The sequence below is a fragment of the Schistocerca serialis genome, chromosome 3 (assembly GCF_023864345.2).
Source record: "Schistocerca serialis cubense isolate TAMUIC-IGC-003099 chromosome 3, iqSchSeri2.2, whole genome shotgun sequence".
NCBI lineage: Eukaryota > Metazoa > Arthropoda > Insecta > Orthoptera > Acrididae > Schistocerca > Schistocerca serialis.
The window spans coordinates 133,476,609-133,503,317 of record NC_064640.1 but is presented as its reverse complement, the minus strand read 5'-3'; the positions used below and the strand labels follow the sequence as shown (position 1 = coordinate 133,503,317).

The 26,709-nt window shown below is 40.8% G+C and overlaps 1 protein-coding gene across 1 annotated transcript in view; it reads right to left on the bottom strand.

Annotated features, from left to right (window-relative positions):
- Positions 1-26,709, bottom strand: part of LOC126469833 (protein zyg-11 homolog B-like) — a 222,541-nt gene that overhangs the window by 74,787 nt on the left and 121,045 nt on the right. Inside the window, exon 6 of the mRNA XM_050097124.1 lies at positions 254-399. Within this exon, the coding sequence (XP_049953081.1) occupies positions 254-399 (146 nt within the window). The remainder of the gene's footprint in view (positions 1-253; positions 400-26,709) is intronic.

The following is a 26,709-nucleotide window of genomic DNA, read 5'->3' as shown; positions in this document are numbered from 1 at the left end:
TTCATATAAAAATTGTCTATCAGCTTACACAATTTGTACAGTATAACTACAGATGTCAAAAGAAAGAAAGGATCATGAATTTAAAAACCTAAAAGTGATTGCTTACAAACGATAAGAAGTGTCACTCTATTTCAAGACAGTACTTTCATATAAATAAATAGTATGTGTGAAAATGAATGAACCGATACAAACAGATTACTGAAATAATCTTTAAAAATGCAGCTGAATGAAACATACTTGTGAACCAACTCACCACCAAGTTTTTATAATAGCCACTACAATGAGGATTCACAAAATATTCTTCAAAACATACATCACAGTGTATGAGACCTAAGAACTGTAGTTCTTTGTGATGGTCTATAAAATTTCTAAGATCATCAGGATTAATTTCTTCCCTTCCTGAAAAAAGATACAAATAATCAAAAACATTATAAACAGATTACTTTTATGGGTCTGTTAAGTAAATTATGAATTTATTAATTCTGGTTTGCAAGTATATCTTTCATTTGAGAGTTTACCTAAATCTTTGGCGCATCTTTATACTCACTAAAATTACTGCAGTATAACAACAAGATTTAAACATTCCATATCAATAGTATTAATATGCTTGGAATTTCATTTCAAGTTAGGCATCATTCTACAAGAAGTGCTCACTTCTGTGGCTGTTTTTTGTGTATGATTAACAGCACATCAGATTTTTGAAGGGAAAGGCTGTAGCTGAAACTACTGTTGTTGTCCAGTAAGGTTGTACGAGTGTTGTTTTCAATAAATTACAATTATACATATATTTCTTCAACAATGGTGGCCTGCCAACAGAACTGTGATGTCCTGACCATATTTCAAAAAAGATAAATGAGTAAAATGGAAAAGATGTTTGTCTTCTTTGAACATGTGCGGTTGGAATTATAACAGTGACATTGCACAAAAGCTAATTACAGAGAATCAAAATCTTTGGAAATAAGAGAGAACATATGTAAACCTTGTAAATTCTACATAGTAACTTCCATTGTAACACATCCATTTATTATGGTGATAACAGTGGTGACAATGGTTTTAGAATGATCAACTGCATGGTCATCATCAGTGCTCTTGCTTTATGACTGTACGCATTTGGGAAATTAGATTTTATAAGAGACGTTTATGGGTCATCAGTGGCGAAATTTAATTGGCTAAACAGTCCTGATAGAGCCAGTTAGAAATTATGTTGGACGAGTGAGTTGGAAATGAGCAAAAAGTTACTTTTCCATTAACTAAAATTATCTGTTATTTAAAATAATTCAAAAGTATATTAAAAAAGATTAAAAGTATGTACAATTGTGTGCATACCACCACATATTCCCATGCAATGACTGCCTATTTAAATAAAGTTATCTGTCTCAACATAAAATACTGCTTCATGAAATTAATATTAGCTGGATACAAACACTAAACTTTTTCCTTGTGTACATATTGCTAGCTGTCTACTAATACAATAAAGCAGGAATACTCATAAACCCCTTTCCAGATGATGGCATCATGATTCATTTACAGTTGATGGGTCGACTGGTCTGTGAACAGCTGGCCACACCCCTTCAGCATAGGCAGCAGGTTTACCGTCATGTTCCAATTGCTTCACAGCACACATGTCTGTGGACTGTCTGGATCTCTGGGTGCACCACACCCACTGTGGGAAAGATGGGCATCTCTGAACTGCGTCCTAAACCATCAGGACAGTTGGCCCCCTTTCCCCACACGCATCTACGGATGGAGCATGAACTTCAAACAAGTGTTCCTCGAAGCAATCCTTTCACTTCCAAGTAGTTCATCAACCACACAATTGTGAATCAAGACATCCGTTTCCAGATGGACACAATAGCTACCTTGTCCCTGGCAAATCTCCAAACATATGCTTGTTTGGGTTCTCCTAAACTGGCCCAACCTCCAGTACATTGGTCGCGTATGGTGAGAGTTTGATTCCTCTCCTAGGTCAAATCACAGTCACCTCCACCTACAAAGAGGTCACAAGGCTGATAATGTTGGTTGTTGTCAATATTCACTCGGTCTGGATGCCTTCACATTGTTTGGATTCTCCATTACTGGAGAGGTTCAGGTTGTCTCTGACCTAGGCAACCTTTGGAATGCATTTGCACCTATAGTCAAACCTTGCCTAGGGTGCAACATGGATCTCCAGGCTCATATCTCCTTGCGTCCAGAGGCAGTGCCTCGTTTCTTCCGGGCACAACCCATTCCAGTCTACTTATGGACAGCTGTCAAGTAGGAACTTGATCGTATTCACAAGATTGGGGTGATCAAACCTGTCAAGACCAGCACTTGGGCTGCACTCCTTGTGGTGGTCAAGAAAGATAATGGCTCCCTCTGGCTGTGCAGAAGCTTTAAATCGACAACCAATACCCAGACAGAAGTGTAAATCTAACCCATACCACACCCAGAGGAACTTCTTGACTTGGAGGTGAATGTTTTTCTAAGATAGACCTTGATAACACATATTTGCAGACCCACTGTATGAAGAGTCACAAAGTATCATTGTTATCAACACATGCTTTGGCACTTGCTTATTGGGATCTCTTCTGTTCCAGCAACCTTCCAGACTTACCTGGAACAGTTAACCATGTCCATCCCTGCTTGCACTATCTCGCTGACTTAATTGTCATGGGCACAATGCATTAGGACTAACTGTGCAACCTGTTTACTACAATGTGTGACACAAGGCTCAAGTGCTGGTTACACAAATGCCAGTTTTTTTTTTTTCAGAAGTAAGTGGTATACCTTGAACACTTGTTCAACAATGAGCACTGCCGACTGACCGCAACATTGCAGCTATTACATCTCTATTCCACCCCAAAAACTTACAGGAGTTACGAGCTTTTTTGGGGAGGGTAAATTATTATTCTAAGTTCCTCCCACAAGTGGCCCATGTCATGCATCTGCTAAATTAGTTGCGGAAGAAAGGTGTTAAGTACAGATGGATAGCTGACTGTCAGCTCACTTTTATGCAGTTGAAGTGTATGCTGCGTTCAGCTCCCTGCCTTATGCCCCTTGCTCCCATCATGTCCACAGACTTTGGCCACAGATGTCTCTCCATATGGCACTGTACCAGAGTTGATTTATAGGACTGATGATAGTACTGAGCAACTGATTGCCTATGCATCAAAGATGCTGATACCAGCTCCTCACTGATAGAAAAATAAGTTTCAGCAATTATCTTTGCAATTAAGAAGTTCCATGTTTACCTGTTCTGGCATAAGTTTACATTCATTACAGACCACAAACCACAGGCAGCCCTCCTCATATCACATTTCCATCTTCCAGATAGGACAGGATAACAGATCCAGTGTCATGTACTTTTCCTCAGCTCCTACAATTATGCCATTAAATACAAGCCAACAACACAACACGCAAATGCAGATGTTCTATCTTGCCAACCCATGGGACCAGACCTGGCCTTTGACCAACAGGAAATCTCCTGTTTCTACATAGATGTGGAATGGTGACACAAACTGGGTTTCTTATTATGGCTGCTTGAATTGCTGCAGACCCATGCCGTGACCCTATCTTATGGCATGTCATGCTCTAAGCACTCCATGGGTCGCCCACAAACTTTTCAAAGGATGTCAATGTGGGGCTCTAGCCCTGGTCTTGCCTCTCTCAGCATCAGTCCATCATCACCAACATTCTCCTGCTTGACGCTGAGGCAGATGCTCACCATATCGACATCCCAGCTGTCATGTGGCCTCTAGTTTTACAACTCCTCCATTGTAGGCATTAGGTTATACCACAGATGAAAGCCCTAATGCATCGTTAGACCTATTGGCCAGGGCTGAACAAGGACATAGAAGCCATGGTGCACAGCTGTTCTACTTGCACCCAACATCATGCCACTCCACCTCAACCTTTCGATCCGTGGTCCAACCCCCCCCCCCCCCCCTCCCAAATCACCCCTGGGACCACATTTATTTGAATTTCACAGGCCTCTTTCTGGGTTCTATGTGAATCAATGTTGTGGACACTAACTCTTGTTGTGGACACTAACTCTAACTACCTCTATGTGGTCAGCAGAGTGTCCACCATCACAGACACCACAATTAGAGTGTTCATTCAGGTTCTCAGTGTCAAAGGGCTTTCCCAAACCATCACATCAGACAATGGGCTCCAATTAACAGCAATGGCTGTCGAACAATTAGGTGCCTCAGATGGCATTGAACACCTATTTAGTTTGACATTTCCCCCATCCTCCAGTGGTGAAGCAGATTGTACAGTGGAGTAGTTTAAACAGAAAAAGTTAACAAACAGTGGGAACCACCACCACCTTAGTTGTGCCCATGATGGTCTTGAGCAGACTGGTCCGTGAATACCATGGGAAACCTTGAAAAAATTGTCAGTTCTCTAAATCATGTAACTCAAAGAATATGATTTGTAAGCCCATACAAAGCTTACTATCTTTTAAGGCATCTTTTGGGAACATTTTTATGTATGAACCACAGTTTTAGCTTTCACACTTTTTTTTAATTGTATTTTTTTGTTGCAAGTGAAATAAACCATACTAATTATTTATGTACATCACAGGTACACACTACTCAAAATACAAACAAAGTAGAAGGTTTATTTTTTTCCTGTAAGTTCTTTACACTATTATCTTTAAAGCAGACTGTTGAAAAGATGGCGCTGTCACAAATTGTGACACAAAAATTTTTCAGTATGATTATCAAAAATTTTGGAAATGAATTCAAGGTTTTTTTTTGTCAAAAAAAGCATTTAATTTTCAAAATTAAGTCACAAGAGCAGTCTACTTTTTAGTTAGGCATGTTTTAAGACAGTATACAAAATTTCAGCTATCTGTCTTTAATAGTTTTTAGGCAAAGTGTACCAGAACATGAAATGATTTAACTTTCGGAAAATTCAAGTTAAAGTTAGAAGTTGCTTTTTCTATTAAACTTGCATGACACTAATGCATCCCAGATCCATATTCATCTTGTTTCCTGTGTTGTTCTTCCTCCCTTCTCTTTTTCACATTTCTTCTTCTTCTTCTTCTTCTTCTTAGTCTTCTTCTACTTGCTTCTTTGGTGCTTCCAACACTGATTTTTCTGCTTCGAAGAGACTCCTTTTGTCAATGGCTATTAGAGCTTTATGTATATTTAATCCACCAAGCACTCCCACCACTTCTGTCGCATTAAGCCTTGACACTGCACCATCACTGAAATGTAGAACAGCATCTAGCACATCTATTTTCAAAGTATTTAGTCCTACTAGAACAGTTTTTGGTATCCTTTCCCATATACAATTGTCGAAACTTTCATTTGGACTTTGAGTCCTACCATGTAAACATTTATGTAACAATCTTGTGCTACCAAGATCATAACTTCCGTTGTAACAAATGGCAAAGAATGCTCCGCAACCTTAGCCATTGTTGCCTGAATTGCCTCACCCCAGCATGTTGCTGGATGCCTATGGTTCCTCCCACTAGCTGCTGGGCATAAGTGCTGGGACACCAAATGTGTTGTGTAGTGCATCAGGATCAGGCCTTCCTTGCTGGCCAACTAATGCTCACGGTCGCAATATAAAGGTAGTGCACCATGATTAAACCTTTAGTTGTGTATCTGCTGCACACACACACACACACACACACACACACACACAACCATTCTCGTTACATACCACTGTTTTGGTCTTATATTTTGATATGTTTCAGGTTTTCACTCTCAGATTACTTGTTTGGACCTTGTTATGCTGCCATGACAGCTCCGTTGTCAATTTCCCTCTTGTTGTTGTTCTGTCCGCACTCAGCAAACTGCTGTTGACAGTCCCCTGGCCTCAGTGGGTTCTTTGAGTTGCTCCCAATCTTTTTCAGGTTCCAGTCACAATAGTGAGAATGAGAAGTTAAAATGAAGAATGAATCTTAAAATTTTAATTATGTACATAATGTTGTGTAATCAGGTACGGGATCACACACACTGTACATTGTATGAAAGGCATTTTGTAAAACAGTTAGTATTTATATCAAGGAAGTAATATCTTTAGTTTAATCTTTTAGACACATAAAGACATTGTTATTTAACAACTGCCTGGCTTTCCTTGGGCCCACAATTTGCAGAATACAAATATTGATTGACTGCTTGTGTTTGACTGAGCAGGGAAGTACCTAAATATGGTAGCAGTAAAAATGTTCACTGGTCATAATATGTCTCAGTTAATCAGAAAAGAGCACCGTCCTGTGTTCTGGAGATGGTAGATTTGCTGTGCAGACTAATTATCAGAGTCGGGATCCAGTTTTCACAGAGGTAGGACGTGACAGTTATTACTCTGAAAAGTTTGGCAAAGTGTTCAGTCATTTATTTATGTGAGGTACAGTATAACAGAGGACAGTATAAAGTGGACATAATCATCAATATTCAATCTGGATGATTTACTGAGAGTTTCTGTATGACAAATTGAAAAGTGGCTGTCTCACTAAGACATAAGACTGTGTGGCATATAGCCTTTGCTTAGATACTTACTCACTGAAAAGTGAAGAAGTGCGTAATACAAAAGGTGCTCAAGAAGTTTTGGACAGTCGTCTCTAATTTTTTTATTTTTTGAAGGAGGAGAATGAATTTTTCTGTGAACATACTGGGAATATTTAGCTATAAGTTGGTATATAAAAGTATTTTCTTTTATTTACAGGTGAGCCATAATGGACCATGAAGTAGATGTCAGGTTGCGACAACGGTTGGTGATGGAGTTCCTCTTCAAGACTGGCCATGACTCCGCCACATTAACTCACAGGAAGTTGCTCCCTGTTTAAGGGGAGGATGCAGTGGATAACAGCAGTATCCAGCAGTGGTTGCAGAGGTTTAAAGACGGTGATTTCTCTCTACTGGACAATCCACGATGCGGTAGACCATCGACGGCAGTGAGTGATGTGAATAAGGAGACCATTGATCAAATCACCCAAAATGACAGATGTGTGATGACAAGACAGCTTGCTGAAATCACTCGTTTGTCATTGGGTAGTGTGGTATAACTGCTACAGTCACTAGGTTACAGAAAAATCTGTGTGTGTTGGGTACCTAGATTATTGACAAGAGAAATGAAAACAATGAGGAAGAATGTGTGCGAGGGTCTCATGAAGACCTTTACTGAAGAGTGGAAACAGTGTTTTGACAGCATCATTAGCCAGGATGAAAGATGGTTGTTTTTGTCTGAACCTGAGAGCAAAACCCAATCCATGGAGTGGTGTTCCTCTCGGAAGAAGAAACCAAGACTTTCACAAACAGCAGGCCGAAAGGTGATGGTCTCCTTCTTCTGGAATCAGTGTGGTGTCATTTTTATTTACTTTTTAGAACCAGGCTCTACAATTAACTGAGACCATCACTGTTTGTCATTGGACAACCTGCGACGTGCCATCAAGACCCACAGATCACAGCTTGTGGGTCAGATCATCAGGCTACACCATGACAATGCCAAACCCCATACAGCCCTTTTGATGCAGGAGAAAATCAGGAAAATGGGTTGGAAAACTGTTCCTGATCCTCCCTATAGTCCGGACTTGGCTCCATCTGAGTTTTACCTCTTTGGTCGTTTGAAGGCCCACCTGCGCGGTAAATCATTTGATAGTGAGAAAGACCTTATTTCCTGTGTCAAGTGATGGTGTAAAAGTCAGTCCCCAGAATTTTACCAAAGTGCATTTACATCATGGAAAGAATGTTGGGCCAGATGTGTCACAGCTGGTGGAGGTTACATTGAGTAGGCTCAATGTATAGCTAAATGTTCCAAGTATGTTCACAAAAAATTTCATTCTCCTCCTGCCAAAAATAATAATTAAAAAAATAGAGACGATTGTGCAAAACTTTTTGAATACCCTTTGCATGTTGAAAAGGAAATTTAATTACTTGATATCACATGAACACTTTGAGTGTAAACAGATTGATTTTAGTTGCAGTTTCTAACCAGGTCATTGGTTCAATAATGGATGGCGGCTGTTAGCGAGAGTGTGCAGTCTGAGCGAACTGAATAGTAAAAATAAATTAATAAACAGTAACATTGGTACCAAATGCTGTGCACTCTTATTTTTAGAATGGATTTAGTGGCAATATTTGTGACTTTTTGGAATGAAAACGCAGTGTAGTTATTTTTCAAGGGGCTTATTCATTTAGTTAGTGAATACACATCTAATGTGTAGACCAAACCTACAGCTGATTAACAGTCAAATGAATCCATCTAGGGACACATCCAATGTAGTAAATTTTTATACTTTTTCTTGATTGAGTTACATTGTTTCTTGCCTTAGACCTGGGAGTAGATTTGTGAAGTTTATTGAGGTGAATGTGCTCAAGTCAAGTTTTCAATGTGCCAAAAAGCATGCTGCCACATGTATAATTACAATACTCATTTAAAATACAAAGGAATGTATGCTGATAGATGAAATATTTTTGTATTCATCTTACTGTATGGAAGTGTTTAAAATATATTCAGAGCAGATGTTTGCTCCAACACTGTGGAAGAATCCTGATATCTATGTTGTTCTCTACTATCAGCTATATCACCCAGATACCTTATGATCTAGTGGCTCATGGGCAGTTCTGAAATTACCTTCTGCTGGTGGGTGACCAATGACAATGGGTGCTGAAGAACTTTTGGTCAGCTTGGCTTTAAAGGTATGTAGCACAGTCAGAAACTGCTATCGGACAGTAAGTAGAGGCTCACTTGATTTGGGGAAGCAATACAACGTACTCTGTAAACCTCTGTCTTCAGCCCAATGCATGGTGTATTGTATGGAAAATCTTTAAGGACCACCTCTTGTCTGGATGGGATCACACATGTACTTTATAGAATTCTTGTAGACATGACCTATCTGCACCTCATACTTTTCCACTAAGAAACTTTAAAATATCTAAGTCTTGAAGTGATCTCACTTTAAGGTTCCACAAGAGCAGTACCCATGTGGACCTTTGATTAAGTATGAGACTTAAGAAACTGACTCACTTATTAAAATGGACAACAGTGCCATTAAAATACAGTTCTGGTTCATTACAATTCTTGCTGTGCACTTCTGTGGTCCATGGGTACTCACAGTGAGGTTTATCACCACCCTTGCAAAAATTAGTGGAAACAAATGTGGTTAAAACGTCTAAAATGTTATAAAACAAGAAAGAGTAAGTCTTACATAATTACACTCATTCTCTCCCAATCTCACTGCACAATCACACTAACTCACATTCTTTAAGATAGTGTAAATAAGGTCACATGTTCTAAAACTGTCAATTAAAACACATGTAATACACGAGGAGAGCTAAAATAATTATGCAGGAGAATGTGGGTAGCTTATTATTTACACGGATTAGCCAGTCACACTGACAACACATTAAAAACTTCTCCCTAAAATTTTAAGGAATAAGTCGGATAATGCACAACACTTAAAGTCGTATTTCATTCATGTCATTGTCTCTTAATGTGCCAATTTGTAAATAAATTAGCTGCTAACCTCTTGTCTGAATATAAAACACAGTCGACTAAAATGTGTTGAATTGTGATCTGCATGCCATAAGCATCACACATTGGAGGGTTCACGTGTCAAAGCAAGAGGCCATGCATCAAATGGCTGTGTCCTATGCGAAAACGAGTGAGAAAGACCTCATCTCGTCTACATGGCTTGAAGGAGGTATGCCTTGGCCAGTAGTTGACATTACTACACACAGCTTTGAGCCATGATTCTTCCCACCTACACTTGACAGCGAGTGTGATAGCACATGGGAGGATTGTACACTGAACAATCTGATTATCATGATACACACCCTTATTATCATGATACACACCCTTATTATCATGATACACACCCTTGGCTGCTACATCTGCTAGTTCATTTCTCTTATTATCCATGCGCCCTGGTGCCCAGCAGAAAGGTACCTCCTTCCCACCCATTATAGGTGGAGAAGGAACTGAGCAATTGAAGGACATCTCATATGATTCTGTGTCTTCAGGAGCACATATAATTCAGCATCGCATGCAGTGATGTCTTCATACAACAGGATCTTGAGGATGTGATCAGGGAAAACAACAGAGCAGCCAATGGAGTCCCCCTGTTTAGACCCATCTGTGAATACAGCCACACAGTTGTGCCACTCATTTAAAATGTCATAAAATACTGTGTTAAAAACAGAGGCAGGAGTGCATCCTCTCCAGTACTGCACTAAATCTAAAATTACTCTGGACCTCTGTAGTAGCCAGGGTGGCAATTAGTTCCAACCTTGGATGTGGGTTTGCACTTGCCCCACAACAAGTGACCCCAGGTCATGCTTCATGTGGATCCCAAATGGCCCTATTGTTCACGGGTGATTGGAGAAAAAGTGCTTGGATGAGCAACAATATGGTACACTGATGTGTTGTGTACAGTGACGATCTTATATGCCTAGTGTAACACAAGGAGTTGCTGCCAGGCAGTGAGTGGCGGTTCTCCAGCTTCAGCACAGAGGTAGGTATGGGTCTAGTCCTGCAAGCATCTGTGGCCAGCATGATCCCACAACGGTGAATCACATCAATGATCTTCAGGTACGAAGGTCTCGCTGATCCTTACACTGCACACCCACAACCAAGCTACGATATGATGAAAGCTCTGTAAAACTGGAGAAGACATGCTCTCTCCGCTCCCAAGGTCTGTGGATAAGGCACATTTTTAAACATTCAGTGCTTTCTGACTCCTTGACTTTAGGTCCTTTAGGTGTAACAATGGCAGTTTTGAATAAAAAATGAGACTCAGAAACCTCACTGAAACTTTATGTCCCTCACATACAAGTCACATAAATTAAAAATATAACAAGAATGATTAAAATTAACACACACACACACACACACACACACACACACACACACACACACCTATCTGCAGAAAATTTAAAACCTGTGTTGTTTGCATCCCACTTCTCTAACCTTTTCACTATAAGTTGTAAATGACGATAACTGTTGCAGTGCCAGAGGAGGAGCAAACACTGCAAAATCGTCCACAAATAAGGAGCACCATTCAAGACTCCTTACCATAGCCTTTATACAGTTTATGGCTATGGCAAACAGGATAACACTCGTTCTCCTTCTCCAAATTATATGACAGCATGTCCCATCTACAGCATTTAGATAAGAAGTACCAAATGAATAGGGGGAAATAGGCATAAATGGCCCATTTGTGGAGCCATCCTAGAATACTGTGCTTTAAAATATCCCTATAAAATATCCCTAACCTGAGGACTTTGGGTTCGATAAGTCAGTGGCATGGTGGACCGCGCGTGTAATGTAGTCCACACATTCCTGGATGCTGCCAAGGCGTTCAAACACAGCCACTTGGCTGAACAGCATCCTGCTTGTACTGCTGGTCATCCACCTTGGCAGCTTCCTTTCAAGAATTTCCCCATCTGGTAGGTGGATCCTGAGTGAGAAGGGGTCATGGAATGAATGTCATCAGTAACTTCCCTTTGAGCAGAACCTGGGATGGCTGGAGAGCACAAAGAAATGTCTATGGTTGAGGATGACACAGTATCATAGTTGAAATGAATGGGACTGTCTGCATTGAGGATACACAGCTCTCAAGACATAATGAGGTTTTCTAAAACTAGACACCTGGGGCAAGTAAAGTTTCGGCCTCATAATATGTTATGAGCATCGAAGTCTCCCATTTGGCAAAATTGACAGAGGAGTTGTTCTAGGTCTGTGACAGCCTCAGAACCTATTACTTCTTTTGGTGATACGTACAGACAGCACATACTGATCCTTTGTCCAACAGGAATTTCAGGTGCAACTGCTTGAAGGTCAGTAACCAGGGACAAAGCAGAGGAGTGGTGTGTGTTATTTACAAACACAGTCACCCCTCCCTTGGCCTTCTCCCCAGTCAAGTCTTCTTTATGGTAGAGGTTATATCCTTATAGCACAGGGCATCCATCAGAACAGGCTTTGGAAGGCCCAACATTACTGCTGTATCATCCTTGGCTGTTAGGCATCACTGGATGCAGATATAGAGGGGCATGTGGTTAGCACACTGCTCTCCCAGCTGTCGTTTTAGCGACTGTAGCCACTACTTCAGTCAAGCAGCTCCCCAATTGGCCTCACAAGGGCTTAGTGCACCCTGCTTGCTGACAGCACTTAGAAAACCTGGACAGTCATCCATCCAAGTTCTAGCCAAGCCCAACAGCACTTAACTTTGGTGACCTGATGGAAACCAGGGTTACCACTGTGACACAGCCATTGGCCACAGGGGCATCAGTAGATTTAAAATGTATTTCTTGTAAACACAAGCACAGGGGATGGTCTTAATACTACGAGTTTCAGTTCCTACATGTGTCCTTAACCCATTGGTGTTCCACTGTAGCATGGAGAGTCAAGTTATTGGTGAAATTGTGCTTTCACCCTGTCTTTTCACCACGGTGTGGAACCAGTGGTGGTTGGAGGCTTAGTTGGGGGGGGGGGGGGGGGTGTAGACGGTTGGCCCCAGGCTGATTTTATATTCCACTGTCTCCAACACTGAATCACTGGAACATAGTATGACAGTTTACGACCTGCCTTCTTATGTGGTTGACACTTCCTAGTTGGTTTGTTTGCCAGAGGAGAGTTCAGAGAAACATTCACAGCAATGTCTGGCTTTTGAGGTGCTGTTACCTCTACAATGATGGTAACAGTGGCCTTTTCTGACATTCTGGGAACAGCTGTAGGCTCTGTAATAACAGCACTGTTGCAACTGCACTTACAAACACAGGTAATAGTGCTAGCACTATTAACCTCCATTTGTGTGGAGGCACCAGCTTTCTTAGTAGGCTTTTTGAGGGCTGAAGCAAACGAATTAGTGAAAATGGGAGGTTTTCACCTCAGAATATACACTTCGTTGTTCTTAGCTCTGCATCTTCCTTTCTTCAGGGCAGACACTGCAGTCTTTATTCTAGACAATTAGCAATTAATATGCTTGGGAGGATATGAACAAGCAATCCTTTGCGTGTGGCCTTGCTACATTTGTTGCAAGTGGCTTCTCCCTTATACACTAGAGAGATGTGCCCAAAGAACTGGCATTTAAAACAGCACACTGGGTTGCTTTATAAAGGCCTCACATTTGAGTGAATGAAACCTACCTCGATATGTTCTGGAACTGTTGCGCAACTGAATGTAATATGAAAGGAATTTGATTTCACCAGTTTGTCATCTACCCTTTTCATTATATTTTGCACATCAATCACAACTTCTTGAGCCCAATAATCTTTCAGTTGTTCTTTGAAAATATCTATAATACCACTGCATGACAACATCTTTGCTGTAGTTCAAGGTTTTGTGTCGCTCTTGTTTTGATGGGATAGTCCACAAGGCACTAAGTTGCCTGAAGGTTTGTTGATTGTTGAGAACTAGATGTTTCAGCTGAAAGTGTACCATTCCTCAATTGCTTTATAGATTTTAAGGAAGTAGCAATGCCCTCAAAATCTTTCTGTATGTAGAAATATGAAACTTTCTCAAATATGTAATCTTTTCTTTCAACTATTAAAAACACATTCCATATAACAGCATTTGTTATGTTACTTTAAACTGAAGTATTTTGAATAACGCATGTATCAGGAAGACTGGCTGCACAAGGTCTTTTTCCATGAACAGATAGTTCTGCATGTCTCTACATCAGAGATGGCCTACCATAAAAAACCCATGGGAAAAAACTCCAAGGTCTACTAAAGCTCAACAAAGGTGAGATCAGGTACAAAAAGAAGAAAAGCAGGTAAGATGCCCCATCTAGGGAGCAAACAGGAATAGCATGTCAGGGAGATTGAGAGTGCACCACAGGGTGGCTATGTTGGGGCAGTCCAGCAAAATGTGGGCCACTGTCAAATGGGAACCACAACAACAGTGGGTTGGGTCCTCACGATGGAGGGGATGACAGTGAGTCAGCCAAGTATGGCCGATGAGAAGCCGGCAAAGGACAGCAGAGTCCTTGCAAGAGGCCTCCATGAAGGACCTCCGTGGATTCATAGCCTCCTTTACCACCCACAGTTTCCTTGGTGAAATAGGAATGAGCCATTCCATATTACAGATCCCTAAGACTTGATGGGGTAATACTGATTGGAGGTCCGTTTCTAAAATATCAATCTCAAGAGTCGGTTAACTGGTAGCTAGTTTGGCCAGGCTATCAGCAAGTTCATTCCCCGGGATCTCGACATGTCCTGGGTCCAGACGAAGGTTACAGAGCATTCACATTGTTCAAGGGAACGCAGAGAATCCTGGGTAGCAATAACCAAGGCATGGCGAGACTAACATTGGATGAGAGCTTTCAAGCTGCTCAAGGAGTCCCTGCAGATGAGAAAGGACTCACTGGTGCAGGAACGGATATGCTCAAGAGCACAAGAGATGGCTACCAACTGTACACTGAAAACACTACAGCCATCTGGCAAGGAGTGCAGTTCAGAATGGCCCTTGTGAGTCTAAGCAAAGCCTAAGTGACCAGTAACCATTGATCCAGACATATAGACTACTTATGAACCACAGGATGCGCCAGGGATGGAGAAAAATTGGTGGTGGAGGGTCTCGAGCTGAACCGAGTCTTTCGGGTCTTGTGATAGGTCAAGACAAAGCTGTGGTTGAGGGATGTACCTTGGAAGTGTATGTGAGTGAGCCCAGAGGAGAGCTCTTACAGGGAACAACTGAAGTTCAGAGAGGAGGGACTGGATGGAGATGCAGTCATGATTCCTGATCTGGGATACCGTTGTGGGAGATGGATTTCCGTGTTTGGAAAGAGGACACAGTAGTCTGGATGCTTAAAGGAGCTGCAAACATCTGTAGCATAATTGACAAGCTGTTGTTGGTGCCTGATCCACAATGGAGGGACCCCATCCTTTTGGATATTGGGGGGGGGGGGGGGGGGGGGGAGGGAGGGTACTATGGGAAGCACCAACTTGAACCCAGGAAGTACAGTGCGACAAAAAGTTCTGGATAAAAATCAGGAGCAGACCCCGGAGACCCCACTTGTGTAAGGTACCGAGGATGTGGTGTCATGAGCCTTTTGCAGGTCAAAGAAGATGGCTGTAAGGTGTTGATGTTGGGGCGAAAGCTGTTTGGATGGCAGACTCCAGGTGAACCACATTATGAGTAGTGGAACACCCTTGGCGAAAAGCACCCTGGGACGGAGCCAGAAGATGCTGAGACTCAAGGACCCAAAATAGCTACTGACTCGCCATGTGTTCAAGCAACTTACAAAGAACATTGATTTTATTAGGTGGCGGACTCAGGCACAGAGTCACTTACAGGCAATGAGGTGCTCCATCGATGGGTGTCACTTATGGTGCTGGAGAGCCAATCTACAATCTCTAATGGCCTCTAACAACATTATGAAAAGGATACTTGCTACTCACCATATAGTGGAGATCCTGAGTCGCAGATAGGCACAACAAAAAGACTGTGACAAAATTTCTTGTGCCTATCTGCGCCTCTGCATCTTCACTATATGGTGAGTAGCAACTTTTATAATACTCGAATGGCCTCTGCAGTTTCTGATGACCACCAAGGTACTGTCTTCTGTTGGAATGAGCCCAAGGAACAGGGGATCGCTAAATCAGTTGCCGAAAGAATGGCTGCAGTTGTATTCTGGACGGCCTCATCGATATCTCCATGTGGTGGGGAGCCAAGGGCGACAGCAGAGGCAAACACAGCCCAGTCAACACTGTTGAGAGCCCGTCTGGGCAGGTGTCCAGGAGAGTGACACTGAGAGAGAGACAGGAATATTGGGAAGGGGTCACTACCACAAAGGTCACTGTGGAATCTCCAGTTGGTGGGTGGGACAAGACAAGGGCGGCAGATGGAAAGTTCAATGGCTGAGAAGTTCCATGCACCTCACTGAAATGTTTGAGGGCACCACTATTCAAGATGCCACACCACAAAAGATTATGGGCATTGAAATCACCTAAGAATAGGAAAGGTGGGGGAAGATGATAAACAAAAGCAAACAATATGTTCTGAGACACTTCACCATTAGGAGGAAGGTAAATAACGCAGATGGCAATATCCTGAAATGCCATTACCCGAATAGCTGCAACCTCCAAAGGTGTACGAGGTGTGTTAAAAAAGTAAGGTGACTTTATATTTTTATGAAAAAATATTTATTTATTCATCAATATTCATGTTGTCCTCTCTGAAGTAATCCCACTCTAAGTACTTCTCATAAGCACTTTTTGGTACTGCCTTGAGTACTTCCAATGATGCAGTTTTTATTTCCTCAATCGTTGAAAATCTTTTTCCTTTCATTGGTCTCTTCAGTTTTGGGAACATGATTGTCGAGCTGTTTTTGGCCAAAAAGTCTCTCACAAGCAATGATGAATGAGCAGGTTCATTGAAGTGATGCAAAAGCAATGAATTGCTTTTCCACAATTACAGACTTTTTTGCGTATTGCTTCTTGCAAACAATGCATAACATCAAGGTAATACTCCTTATTGACCGTACGACTTTGAGGCAAAAATTCATGATGAACTATGCCACAGTAAATGGGGAAAAAAAATAAACAGTGAGCAGAACTTTGACATTTGTCAAACTTGGCATGCTTTTTTCGGTCTTGGCTCTCCGGGATGCTTCCATTGGGATGATTGGGCTTTGGTTTCGACGTCATAACTGTAAACACGTTTCATCACCAGACCCTTTTGAGCAAATTAGGATCATCATTGACATCATTCAAGAGCTCCTGAGTGATGCTCATGTGACGGTTCTTCTGATCAAAACTGAGAAAATTTGAAACAAACTTCACTGACACACGTCTCGTGCTCAACATCTGAAAAAATTGCATGACATGAGCCGACAGATATACCAACATTCCCAGCAACTTCTCTTATAGTAATTTGATGATTTTCCAAAACAATTTTCTTCACAGCTTCGGCATTATCATCTGTTGTTGTTGTGCTGGGGCATCCAGTGTTAGGTTTACTTTACTTAGAGCAGACTCACCGTATGCTGCTGTCAAGATTTCAAGTGTTTTAGAGCACTTGATTCCATTTTTCACACAAAATCTGATGCAAATTCTTTACTCCATTTTTTATAATAATTAAAAATCACTATGCACACTAAAACACGTCTAACCTTTATATCTGCCACAAACAAATGAAGTATGCTGTATACTTGAAACTGTGAACCTACATTCGGGACATGTGTACCAACATAACAAAAAAGAAAAAAAGAAAAAAAAAGATCAATAATAGAATATACATTGCCCGTGCAATTTGAAAAGTCACATTACTTTTTGAACAGCTCTAATATTCAGAAGAAGGTGAAGTGCCTAAAAAATATCGTAGCTCAGCCAGGTGGTGGAAAAACCTGCTACAATTCCACTGGACAATAATGTTGTCAGTGTATAGTGAGGCCACAAAGGAACCAAGGAGGCAGGTTATGCCCTGGGGTCACCTGCTGCCATTGGTTGAGGGGTTAATGCATCAATACACACAGATTCTAGATTCCACTGTGAGGTGCAACCTGGGGCCTCAGGGGCCACTGGAATCTCTGCCTCGGCCAAAGGAGTGAAACAGGTGGGATCTGGGGGCATAGGGGCCACCAGAACCTCCTTCTTCTTGGAGGACTTGTTATCTTTCCTCTCCTTAGAGGATTTGGATGATTGCGAGGGCTTCTCTGAATCGGTTTCAGGTAATGCTGATAACCGCGAAGTCTTGAGACCACCAGCCTGTGGCTCCTTCAGCCAATGGCTGGTGTCTGGTTGTAGAACAGCAGAAGCCTTGGAAAGAAGTGTCGCGAAGGACCCCTTCCTGGTGAGAGAAGCCGGAGGAAGGTTATTTGACGGCAGCTGGGAGGTGGGAAGCAGCAACAGAAGAGCCCCCAACCATCAGGGAAGCAGGCTTGGTCGAGCGGCCCTGAGGACCCACTGTAGAGGTGTAATGGGCGGGTGTACTGTCGCCAAAGAGGGCAGAGTCATCATAGCTGCGGCATATGACACTGTTATACATGCTGGGTGCAACCACTCATACTTCTTCTTGGCCTCTTGATAATTTAGTTTGTCTAGAGTCTTATATTCTTGTATTTTGTTCTCTTTCTGGAAAACTGTGCAATCTGGTGAGAAGGGAGACTGGTGCTTTCCACAGTTAACACTGATGGTAGGAGGGGCACAAGGAGAGTTCGTATGCAGCAGTCATCCACAATTTCTACATATGGGGCTGGGCTAGTGTTGCAACGTGAAGAAGTGTGCTTGAGTTTCAAGCACTTGAAGCACTGCCTTGGGGGGAGGGGGGTGTGAATATATAGATTCATATCACATTTCCAGGCAATGAATTGCCCTCACAGGCCAAGATGAACACACCAGTAGTGACGCTAATGTCCTTTGGCCCCCTATGTACATGACGGACCAAGTGTACACCCTATCGCTCCAAGCTGGCATGTAGCTCATTATCAGATTGCCAGAGTGCGTCTCAGTGGAAAATGGTGCCCTGAACCATATTTAGACTATTATGAAGGGTGACAGTCACTGGTATGTCACCCAACTTCTTGCAAGCGAGTGGCACCCGTGACTGGGCAGGGGATGTTTTTTAATCAATATTGATCCACTTTTTATTTCAGAGATGGCTGCCACTTCCCCAAACTTGTCTTCTATGTTCTCCACAAAGAATAAGGGCTTTTTGGCAAAGAAGGAACCCCCATCAGTCCTCGGGCAAATGCAGTATTTCTCTGTTTGCTGCTTACCCTTACATTCCTCCCATACCGTAGCCAGGAAAGGGAACATTTTAGGGTGGTATCTCTCTGCATTAAACAAGGACTTTCCTGCCATAGAGACCAGTGTGCAGTAATTTCATCCGCTTCATTTGTGGCTCATCTGCACTGATGCCACCCTCTTCAAACATGGGTTCTCCTCATAGGTGTCACTTAGCCTCAGCAATGGCTACCTGGCCAGTAAGCCATTGCTCAGAGCCCCTATGCCCCAGTCACTATGGGCACATACTCCTTGGCATACATGGCGCGTTTTCAGCATGGGCACCAGCAGTGTGATCCCTGCATGGACAGGGGGCTACCAATGTGCAGGTTCTTGATGACACTCTTCCCCCCCCGCCCCCCCCCCCACCCCCCCCCCCCAACCCCCAAATGGATGGTTACTGTGCTGGGTTTTGGGTGTACTACCTTATTAAAGGGAAGGGTGCAAAGATGGAAAGGTAGAAAAGTGGAGCACACACTTCATTGGGCAACCTTCCCTTTATGATCTGCACTTCTGGAGAATTTTGAAAATCGATGGCAGGTCAAACCCAACAATGGAGACTGTGTTTCTTTAGTGAAAAGTTGTAAAAAAAATGCTGGAAGTGGAAACTCAAGCCCCAAATCATAAAGCAGGTCCAAGCAGAGTCTGCACCAAGAAAACCATCAGATGGAGAGAGAGATGGGGAAGGGATAGCAGAAGTATAAGCTTGAAGCATGGAAAGGAAGTAAAACCGCAAAGGCTGGGGACCTGTGGTAGCCAAGCAAATATTCACAAAAGAGCTGTGAGCCTGCTGGGGGAAACCCTAGTTGTGAATCAAGCAGAGTACATTGTACATTCACACAGTGTCATAAGCTCTGTCAACATAAAAAAAAAAATATCACTACAGAGTGCTACTTGTGTACGAAAAGTTCCTGCACAACCATCTCCAGCAGTACATGGTATCTAGGATAGAACAACTCTTCCTGAACCCACACAGGATGCACTAGGTGAAAGTATAACAACTACTCAAGAATTTTTTCTACACTGCTTGTGGGAGCAACACTAATTTATTTGCCTGGTGAAGTACTATCATTCTCTGGTTTGAGAAAGGATATCATAATGGATTCCGTCCATGAATCTGGTTATAATCCAAGGTCAACGAAGATTTCATTTGATTCTTTACACAAGTGAATCATCATTCTACACATAATTGTATTTGATCCTACAGCTGTATCCTTAGTAACAGACAAGACATTTACCAATTCTCATACAGAGAAGGGACAGTTATATTCCACTTGGTTGTCTGAACATAATTCCCACTGTATCCTATCATGTAATCTTTGTTGGGATCAGATGTAAGTACGTAGTCATTAATGTGTTAGGTCAGGTGGGAAAGTTAAAATGGCATCTCTGGTATGAAAGCCCTCTGGAGGAAATAGACCTAGATGCTTGTCAGAGGGTGCTGCAGCACTGCACTTGCATAGTGAGCACATCACTTGTCTCACTAAGTGAATACGCTGGCGAATAGTCTTCCTCATGACTGGTATAAATAAAGCCAGTGAACCGTGAGTCAGTTCTGTAGTTGCATCTGATATTGTTGGTTACTATCATTGCTGTACTATGGACTATTTGACAACCACCTGGAGAAGGTTGGTAGCCCTGCACAAAGCCGAGCGTACAGAGACAGAGCTCTTGTGAAAGATAAGTAATTTAGGTTGTAATTAATTGAAGTTGAACACTTTTAACTAATTAAATACGTTCTTTAGTGTACTCTTAAAGCTCATCATTAAAAGTTTTTCTTTTATTTGCGTAGTGTTAAAGTAATCGTGAAAAGTTAGTTTGTTTACTTACTGCTGCTTAGGCCTAATTTTTTGAGTGTGCACATTTAGCGTTATACCGTAATTGTAAGTGCATTTGCTGTAGTTAAACTGATTAAATACGTTCATTAGGGTGCTTTACAAGCTCACCATTAAAGGTTTTTCTTTTATTTGCGTATTGTTACAGTAATCGCGAAAAGTTCGTTTTGTTTATATTTTGCAGCTTTGCCTTACTTTCCAAGTGTGCACACTTAGCGTTATACCGCAATATTAAGTGCATTTGGTATAGATTAACTAATTAAATATGTTCATTGGTGTGTTCTTCAAGCTTGCCATTAAAGGTTTTTCTTTTATTTACGTATTCTTCCAGTAATCGCAAAAATTTCATTTTGGTTTCATTCGGCTGTTTAGGTCTAATTTTTGATTGTGCATATTTAGCGTTATATCACAAATTTAAACGCATTTGGTAATAGTTTACTTACGTATTAGTTTCCAAAATATATTTAGTGTCCTTTTGCATCTGTATTTAATTTATTATCATTATCACTTAGTAAATCTCTTAACTAATTTCCAAACTACCATGGATACTAAGAGTGTGAGCTGCAATAGGAAAGTTAGTTCAGGGGTTTTGTGCAGCTGTTGTGACAGGCAGTTTCATTGGGGAAATTGTAGCGGCGTGGGAATCGGGGAAGCAAATGAGACTCTTCCATTCTTTTGCAGGGTTTGCTCAAGAGATAGGATTATAGCTTAACAGGAGGAGAAAATTAGAGCCCTGCAGGCTGATTTGGACAGAGCGAGGGAGGAACTGAAGAGGTTAAGGTGGGAGGAGGGTAAACAGCGGTGGGAAGTGGTATCTGGGAACAGGGGCCACTGAAAGAGGACAGTGTCTGACAGTTTCCCAATTGGCACAACCAATAGATTTGCATTGCTACCACAGTTAAGTAAGGAAGAGGCTCCAGTAGAAGTAGATGTAGTTAAGGTACAATAAAATCTCACTAGGAAACCAACTGTTTCAAAAAAAAAGTAGATAGTAAGAGGAGAGTTCTGTTGCTAGGTAGCAGCCATGGAAGAGGTGTGGGCCAGATTTTGCAGGAAAAATTAGATTACAGGTACCAGGTCACAAACTTTTTCAAGCCAAGTGCATGTCTTAGCCAGGTGGTAGAGGATATAGGTTCCTTGTGCAAGGGTTTCACAAAGCAGGATCATGTGATGATAGTGGGTGGAGTGGGAAACAGTATTGATAGGGATCAGGGCTACAGTATTGAGTGTGACCTGGTGAAAATAGCCTCTGCCATGACCCATACCAATGTTGGACTGGTGCCTGCTTTCGTGCGGCATGATCAGCCCCAGTTGAAACGCTCTGTCAGGAGGGTAAATATGGAGTTGGATCAGGTACATAGGGTGGCCACTCTGTCAGACATTGGATTGGTTCCTGTCGAGGCTATTGATAGGGAGGATTTCACAAGGCATGGCCTACACCTCAATAGGAAAGGGAAGGGTGAACTGGCAGGGTTGTTAGCGAAATCCATAAGGGGGGACACTAGTACTCATGGATGTACCTCTTTTTTAGACTAATATCAGTGTCCAATGAGAAGTTCAGGCAGGCAGGTGCTAAAGAGGTCCAAAACTCACAAAATTCTCACAACAGGAAAGTAAATAATAATGTTACCATATTCAACCAAAATATTGGTGGATTAAAGAAAAAAGTAGATTCTCACAAAAGTAAAGTAAAAAATAATGTTACCATTTTTCACCAAAATATTTCAGGATTGAAGAATAAAGTAGATGAGCTCCTGGTCTGTTTAGATGACACTGAATCTGATAACGTAATAAACATACTATGCCTGTCTGAGCATCACATTGTGTCTGATATGGAAAAGGTAAATATCAGTGGTTATAAACTAGCTGTCCATACGAGTAGAGAGAATAAGGTGAGAGGAGGATTTGCCATACATGTCAAAAGTTATCACTGTGTAAAAAGCTTAGATACAAAAAAGTTTTGTCTAGAGCAACATATAGAAGCATGTGCCTGTCAACGTACACTGAAGGAGGGCTCTTTTATAATTGTAACAGTATATAGGTCCCCCTAAGGAAACTTTCATTTATTCCTGGAAAACTTGGATGCCTTGTTGTGCTATCTGTCAGATAGGGGAACGCAAATTATTATTTGTGGGGACTTCAATGTTGATTCACTGAAAGAGTGTAATAGGAAGAATGACCTGGAAGACTTGCTTGGTTCTTTCAATTTGACATCTGCCATTAATTTTCCTACTCGGGTAGTAAATGACAGCATCACATTGATAGATAACACGTTTATGGACCAAGATAAGTTTAAAAACATAAATTCTTGTCCTGTTGAGAATGGCCTTTGTGATCATGGTGCTCAGCTAGTTAGAGTATATGACGTAGCTCCATTCAGTAATTCAAAACTACCCTCCAAAGTTGAGCATTCAATTAATGACTCAACAATTACAAATTGCAGAGAAAATGCTAATTTAAAATATAACTTATTTCATGATACACTTGTAAGAGAATTTGAAAAGTGTTTCCCCAAGAAAGTAGTTAAATCTAATTATAAGAAACCATGCAAAAAACCTTGGCTTACTAAAGCAATAAAAATATCTTGTAACCACAAAAGGGAACTGTATATAACAACAAGAAAGAGTAATGACCCAGAAACAGCCAAATATTATAAAAACTACTGTGCTACATTAAGAAAGTTTATTAAAAAGTCCAGAAGCCTGTGCATCATGTCTGAGATTAATACCTCTGATAACAAAATCAAAACAAATCGGAATGTTATTACAAGGGAGACAGGGCAACCAAGTGTACAGGATGATGGCATTACCGTCAAAGCGAATGGAAACTTGAAAAACAACAAGCCGGAAGTCGAAAACATTTTTTAAATGTTGTAGAGAAAATAGGATCTAAATGTTCATTAGAAGAAGCAAGGCAGTTAATGGAAGAGGCCTTACCCACACCATTTGATACAAATGAAATTCCACCCACCTCTCCTTCTGAAATTAGAAAGATAATAAACTCTCTCAAGAATAAAAGCTCACATGGAGTTGATGGCATTTCCAGCAGGATAATAAAAGCTTGTTCCCAAGAAATAAGTGGGATTCTTAGCCACATATGTAATAGCTCTCTGAAGCAGGGTATTTTCCCAGATAGACTGAAGTATGCCATTGTTAAACCACTGCATAAAAAAGGGGATACGTTTGATGTCAACAACTACCGCCCAATCTCTCTTCTGACTGCCTTATCCAAAATTCTTGAAAAAGTAATGTACTGTAGAGTAGCTTCACACCTTTCTAAAAATAAAGTTTTAACAAAATGTCAGTTACTATGACCAACAAGGAAAAGGCATAACTTTTTTTTAATACATTTCTAATAAATTCTGCACTCACTGCATTGTAACTCCTCTTAGTTTCACTTTCTGTTGGCTCTGGAGTTTCTTCGTAGAAAGATTTTCATCCTGAAGTTACATGCAATGCTTTCATACATTTTAATATGCTTTGATTAAGCTTAGCGTCTGAGATTGCTTGTAGGTTTAATGAAAACCATCAGTGGTAATGCCTAAATATCTCTGCACTTTTGCCATCAGGAGCTACAACTGGGATAAGGGTACATTCCACAGAGCCTAAAATACTAGGAAAACGTGATATTTGATAAAAAGCACGCTACATTTTCGTCATGTTATTTTCTTCCATAGGTGCTTTGATGAATTGTTTCTTCAGTCACACAATACAGACCAATACCTTGAGGACAACTCTATGAAGTGTTGCTACATCTGTTGGAACAAATCACCAACCATCACCTGAAAGCTTCCTGTAGCACAAAATCTTAATGTTAAATGTAGCATGCAGATTGTAGTCAGTGGCTGGTTTCTTTTTGTGGTTTCAGCAGATTCATACTCCCTCAACCTTAGTTATAACAGCTGCGCAGTCATGTTTAAATGATTTATCACTTAATTTCGAGACTGAGTTTGCCCCTTGTCGTCCTCAGCAAACACATAGGAATACTCAGATGTCTGCAAAGTAAATGAAAGGAAACAATGTACCATAATTCACATCATGTAAGTTTCTTGCACATAGAATGCTGCCCACCACAGTGCCCCAGAATGTTCGGAAAATGGAAAGAATTATGTGGTTTCAGAATTATCATTATGGCCAGTACAGCAGAGAAAGTAGTATCAAATGGAAAAAAAAAATTCTACTATTGACCTGCATTTGAACCTGAGTTCCTTAATACAAGAAACCAAAACGCTAGCCCTGAGCTACCAAAACAGCTATATGGATGATGCCTGATATACAACAACTTGCTAAACAACTTATGTAATTTGCTTATTTCTTCTTGATTCATCAATGCTCATGCAGTTGTCACAGCAGTTTAGTCATGTGTTCAATAGTTCAAAAATTAATATGTGTTGTATAGTTACTGCTAACAGAGGCAAGAGGTCACATTTATTTAGACATTCTGTCAATATTGGCTGTTGTCATTACTAACATACGTAATAGTTCACGGCAAATCTTTTGAATTTTCCTTTCTTATACTGCTCTTGGGTGTCTATAAAATGACTTGAAATTAATCACATAAATTGCGAGATGTCTCCATGAATTGTTATATGTTAAATTATTATCTGCACTCGTTATATACATAGCTGGTAAGTCACTAAACCTAACCTTATATGAAAGGGGGGGAAAAAAAACAAATAAAAATAAAAATATTCGAGCTTCAGCAGTTTGGGTGTGGTGTAGTTACATATTTGCGTGTTAATAACAATTTCTTTGTTATTTCAATTTGTATTTGCACAAAACAGAAGTGCTGTTTAGTAAAGTCACTCCATTGTAAACTGATGATTACACTTGAACCCGACATTGATCTGTGAATTTTCGCCAGTTAAAGTTGATCCTACTTCACCACGATATAATCTGGGATTAATGTTTATACAATGCAGATTTCTGAGTTAAGCTTGACCTGAGGTCATTTGCAGTGTTAATCTATAGTCAAATGCTTTATACAATTGGTCCTATGAGCAGCATAAGTGGCAACTGAAAGTCAAGACATCAGTGGTGGAACATGTCTGCCAGTGAGGGCTGTAGTGTGACATGCAAATGACACTGGTGAGGATGTGTGCATGAAAGAAGTAGTTAATGAATCAACAACAGGTAGTTACAATGCAGTTGTGAGCTTAGACAGCTCAGCATCACATGAAAGGTGATCAGTAGAAGTATAACAAGTAACACACAAACAATGTATGATAAACAAAGTGTTATGTGTATTGCACGAACTATCTTGACATTAGTAGGATATGTGAAAGTAATTTAGTTGAACTTATGTAATATGACAGTATGTGTAGCCAGTAATGGAGTTGTACCGATTCATGCTTTTGCCAAGTCAACAATAAGTGGAAGGTTATTTGTAACACAATTAAAAATCAACATTGATCAGTAGTATGCAAAGAGCCCACACAGCATTATGAAAGCTTTAAATATGCCAAGGTATCCACTAAATGAATGTCTCTTCACATTAGAATAATATATGCAGCACAGCTGTAGACAATATAGATTTAGGGGATGCTTCCACTTGAAACAGGCAACACTCTAGACACAAGATATCCACGCAGTAAAGGGCATCTATGGAACTACATATCAGATTTCTGTTAACTTATATTGAACAAAAATGTTATCTTTAGTGTTACATTATTAGAGTTAAGAATAATAAATATATTGTATACAGGATATTCAGTGTAATGAATGTATTCATTGACCTTCTTTATTAGACACAAAAGAGGGCTGGTTTTCATACAGCAAAGTGTAAATAAATAAATCATGTGCATGTGTATTTCTACAGTGTGTAGTAACAGCATGGGGACACTAGTTCCAACCAGGAGTCGATATGAGTTGGAATGCACTGACAAAAAATCATTTTGTGCAAGCTAACTGATATTCAAGTTCACTTAAGACTAGAAAGATGATTGTAGATTTGGTATACTGTATTCTTTCATTGGCACACACATAATCCTAATTTACTCAAAAAATGTGCTTTCCGCTCTGTTTTTATACCTGTCCTTGCACTTGGTGACAATTAAGTTTGTCACCAAAAATGGGCTTCTTACAAGAATTAAAGTACACACACGAGGCTACGAGAAGTAGCTCACAAAAACTAATTATTTCCCCTGTGTAATCCTAATACCTCTAACAAGAAAAATGGCAAGCAAACACTTTAAATGTGGGAGGATTATACCAGAAACT